General features: G+C 36.5%; 1 protein-coding gene across 1 annotated transcript; it reads left to right on the top strand.

Moving 5' to 3' along the window:
* Positions 1-564: 564 nt before the first annotated feature.
* Positions 565-2,714, top strand: LOC128868399 (odorant receptor 10a). Its single transcript, XM_054110446.1, has 7 exons — positions 565-989; positions 1,274-1,460; positions 1,591-1,778; positions 1,922-2,106; positions 2,168-2,266; positions 2,443-2,595; positions 2,664-2,714. Exons 1-7 carry the CDS (start codon positions 644-646, stop codon positions 2,712-2,714), a joined length of 1,209 nt encoding a protein of 402 aa, XP_053966421.1. The 5' UTR covers positions 565-643.
* The last annotated feature ends 2,046 nt before the right edge of the window (positions 2,715-4,760 follow it).

The raw sequence follows: 4,760 nt of genomic DNA, 5'->3' as shown, positions 1-4,760 counted from the left end.
GATTGACTTCCAGACATTACCCCCATTATTGTGTTGCACGAATTTAATTTTGTAAATTCATGCAACACTTCGCTTCACTGACTTTAAAACATGTGTTAAGAGCCAGGCAGCTTCAAATGTTCAGCTCCGGAAATGGGTGAGACCTAAACACCCCCGCATAGTAATTTCTAGTTGTCGAAAGGCTTAAATGCTCTTTTGTTTTGTCTTCGCAAGCAAACAGCCGAGAGGGATGAAGTGCATTAGCGCAGGACAATGGATAAACTTTTAATGGCACTCTTCCTGCCGCGTGTTGCACTGCAATGTAATGCTCTACAATGTGTGCGTGTGTGTATGTATAAAGAATATTACAGAAAGTGCAATCTCAAAATGCGCAAATTCGCGGAAACTTTCAAAACTTGTACAACCAATAATTGTGCAATTAAGTCATTTGCCACAATTTCATTGATTAGCCAACCCATGCGCAAAACCACGAACGCATGTAGCCAACTGTAGAAATTTCCAGGAATTTTTTAATATAAAGTACGAATTTCCAATACAAAATGAAATCATTTGAAACCAGTAGTTGTAGCTCATAATTCAATTTCCAAATTTTTAATCAAAATTTGATTGGTACTCATATAAAACCTGTGTGAGAATATTCGATATGAACTTCAAATTTATGTCACGTTCATTTCCACTGCATGATTATTATTTTTATGTGCCGAAGCTTTGTCTTGGTTCGATGGGCTTTTGGCCACTGAACACGTGCCGAAAACATGCTGTCAATATTGGTGCTTGGGTGAACCTCATCATTTTGGCCATTGGCGTTTTCACCGAAATCCATGCTGGCTGCACCGTTTTGAAGGCGGACTTGGAATTGGCGTTGGACACACTTTGCCCGGCAGGCACCTCGGCTGTGACACTACTGAAAATGGCGTTGATATTTTACTATCACAAGGACTTAGCATGGGTACTAAAGCGTATGCAGAGCTTTATGTATGAGCCGGATGGTGAGACTATATTTATAGTATTGACGCTTTAATGGCGTTATTGTTTCTGTCGTACGAAATTACGAAAGAATGCTCAGCAGCTATGGTGCAGCACCCCTCTGTAACTCAACACTCCTTAACGAAAAATTAAATATCTGAAGAATTATTAAAGTATCCGTAACTTTTTTTTCTTGGTCATGTCATGATATTTTTGTCTTATTCTTACCCACCTTTTTCCCCCCTTTTCAGAGTAGTTTTACTGTATTTGAAGTCACATATCGGCCCAATTGCTTATTTTCTTCTAGTGCAAACAAATCCCGTTAAGAAGCATATTATACGCGTCCACGCCATTATGGCAGCACGCCTCAATTTTATACCGTTTGTTATGGGTTTCATTACTTGCACCTCGTACAATTTGAAGCCGTTGCTAGTGACTCTAATACGCTATTTTCAAGGACAACAGCAGATGTGGAAATTGCCCTTCAATATGACGTGAGTAAATTTGTTTGTCTCATTTTGCAGCACCAACACATATACATATAGATGTGCACATAGCTTGGAAACGCGTATCAAGTACTAAATTGAAATATACCGTAATTTTTTATTTGGTTTGTTTTTACAGCATGCCAGCTTTTCTACTGCGGTCACCGTACTTTCCTTTCACTTATTTGTTCACCGCCTATACAGGCTATATTACAATTTTCATGTACGGCGGCTGCGATGCGTTTTACTTTGAATTTTGCTCCAATACTGCAGCGCTGCTTAAACTACTGCAGGAAGATTTGAAATTCATTATCGGCTTTGGAGAAGGTGAGTCGAAATTGCATAGCCCTTTGGCAGACGAACCTTGGTGAATGAGCAAAAATGTTGGTATCAGCAGAGTATCTCGTTTTTGCCTTTTTTACAATTTCAGAGAGAAGTCTCATTCTTAGTAAAATTCCTCTTCATTTCAGACAAACTTAGCTTAACAGCAGAGGAGATCACACTAATGGAAAGGCGTTTGGTGCACTTCATAAAACGTCACAATGGCATTATCGAACTGACACGTTACTTCGGCAAACGTTACACCGTCATCACATTGGCACACTTTGTTTCGGCTGGTCTAGTGATTGGCGCAAGCATTTTTGATCTCATGACGGTATGAAAGAGAGTGGTGAATAGACGCTAACTTCTAGTCTTGATTCGTTATTCTATTCTAGTTTTCCGGTTTCGGCATTGTCATCTACATTGGCTACACAATTGCCGTTTTGGGCCAGCTTTTCATTTACTGCTATGGTGGCAGCCTGGTGTCAGAGAGTGTATGTAACTACACAAATACTCCTCTTTTCTTATTTCCCAATTTTGAACTGTTGAGCGAAGTTTTCACACCATCGTTGCTCCGTGATATTTTGCAGCAACGAACAAAGCCGCTTTGTTTCATTAAAACAATGTCACTTTTGCTTTTTATTGATGAATTTCCATATTTCCTTTACAGAGTGTGGAGCTGGCCACAGTAGCATTTGGCTGCGATTGGTATGCCTGTAATCCGAAATTGCGTCGCTACCTACTGATGATCATTATCCGCTCGCAGCGTGCCATCAGTATGTCAGTGCCGTTTTTTTCACCCTCGCTAGTCACATTTACTTCGGTAAACTGCAAACTCTATATTAGTTAGCTTACATTGCCAGAGCATTATTAGACTTATCCACTCCACAGATACTACAAACATCCGGTTCGATAATAGCTTTGGCCTCCTCATTCAAATAACTTTTTTTAGCAACAGCAAAAACTTAATGCCTCATTAAAACTAATAAATGCATGCATACCCACGTAATTTGTATTAAATCGCTTGGCACTGAGTATATAACTATTGTTACCTGATTATCCTATTAACTTTAAATCTTGTCGCACTGCAGCAGAAAAGCGTTACGTATACGCCATGGCATTCAACACGAACGGCAACGGTGAGCACTTCAGCAAACAGAGCAAATACTTAAATAAATGAATGTAGGGGCAAGCATATGAGTATTAATTATTGCGCACAGATTAAATATTTGTATTAAAAATATACGCAGTGGAGTCGTCATTCAACTATTAAGCAGTTGCGTATGGAATATTTTGTGATTAAAAAATTAAATAGGTAAAAAATACAGTTTTTGTGGGCGTTTTCAGCTATTAAATTGCATATAAGATGATAGTGGGAATTACAATTAAGCTTGTATTTATTGCATTATGCAGAATTTTGGTTTATGTTTGGGATTTTTTGTACTTTCGTTATTACAACTAGCAAATTTTCTCTCATTAATGTGGATGTGTGATTTTTTATTAAATGTAATGTGATTTTGTATGAACGTAGTTTTTATATGCAGCTTCATATTGCTTCCACATTTTTTTTTATTTAATTTTTTTGTTTGTTTGCAGAGTTTTGAGTTCAACCACAACATTTTACACAGAAACGCAAATTCGTGTTTAATAAAATTCCTCTTAATACACGTATTTATTACCACAAATATAATTTTGCCATAGGAGAATAAGTATATATATATATATATGTATATATATATATATGGCGCGTACACCCTTTTTGGGTGTTTGGCCGAGCTCCTCCTCCTATTTGTGGTGTGCGTCTTGATGTTGTTACACAACTGGTGGGACCTACAGTTTAAGCCGACTCCGAACGGCAGATATTTTTTATGAGGAGCTTTTTTCATGGCAGAAATACACTCGGAGGTATGTCATTGCCTGTGCCGAGGGGCGACCGCTATTAGAAAAAAAAGTAGATATATACCCCTAGGCTAAATAAAACAAAAGGACTAATTCTAATTCTTCCGTCTTTTAAAAACCACAATGTCTCGAAAACTATTATTAAAACTTATAAAACCCCAAACATCGTTGAAAAGGTAATTAAAATAGTTTTCTTTTGAGTTATAACAGTAAAAAGTGGAATGAATAAAATTTTTATAAAAAATTCGAAAATTTTACAAAAACAACTTATTTTCGAATATTGGGATAACTAACATAGTGCTGATATAATTTAATTAAAAAGTATATTATTTAATTATCTTTCATATAAAATATTGAATGTTAACTTTTAAATTTGCTTTCGACCGCACATCAAAGAAATAACATTCAACAGGCCAACTCCAGCTACGAGTGGTAACTTCCTTGATATATTCCTGTCGTTTAGAGCAACTGGCGGACAACGAAGCTTCAGTATAGTAGAAGTATTTCTTCAAAGCAGTTGTAAGCAAAGAGCAAAAGCAAAAAGAATGATAAATAAAGCTCAGTCAGTTATTATTGTTATAACAGGATAATAATGAGAAATGTTGCTGAAGTTACAGTCATTAACCGTATATCCGGAACTTTCCACTTTACACCGACCTGAGTATCACCGAATACTAAAAGCCGCCTTGCACGACAATCACACCCTTTACTATCGCCTAGTTCCAGATAAACTCCAGTTAGAGTAATACCTGTTGGTGAACAGAAAAGCATACAAAATCATTTTCCAGCGAGAATAATTGAAAAAAATTAGCGACGTTGACCACCATGAGCTCTTTTGAAAATGGTCAAAAGATGGTCGAGATTTGCATGAATCGCTCTTTGTACGAATCGCTCTCAGAAGTAAATAAAGATTTATGATTTTTCTCCCTGATAATTTCTGTGAAATTAAATCATTTTAACATCTACTGAATATTTTTCATTTTTCTCACATTTAAACAACAACAATAAATAAAACTGCTAGTAATTACCAAATAAATTTTAAGGGTAAATTATATCCAAGCAACTATGGGTATTACGAAATTGAGTATA

The sequence above is a fragment of the Anastrepha ludens genome, chromosome 6 (genome assembly GCF_028408465.1).
Source record: "Anastrepha ludens isolate Willacy chromosome 6, idAnaLude1.1, whole genome shotgun sequence".
Lineage (NCBI taxonomy): Eukaryota > Metazoa > Arthropoda > Insecta > Diptera > Tephritidae > Anastrepha > Anastrepha ludens.
This window is presented reverse-complemented; position numbering and strand designations above follow the sequence as displayed.

What these genes read in the sequence shown, in the direction of transcription:
- LOC128868399 (XM_054110446.1), top strand. Translation starts at nt 644, where the DNA reads ATGAACTTCAAATTTATGTCACGTTCATTTCCACTGCATGATTATTAT. An exon ending in CTTTATGTATGAGCCGGATG is followed by an intron (nt 990 to 1,273) that starts GTGAGACTATAT and finishes ATTTTCTTCTAG; the next exon opens with TGCAAACAAATCCCGTTAAG. An exon ending in AAATTGCCCTTCAATATGAC is followed by an intron (nt 1,461 to 1,590) that starts GTGAGTAAATTT and finishes TTGTTTTTACAG; the next exon opens with CATGCCAGCTTTTCTACTGC.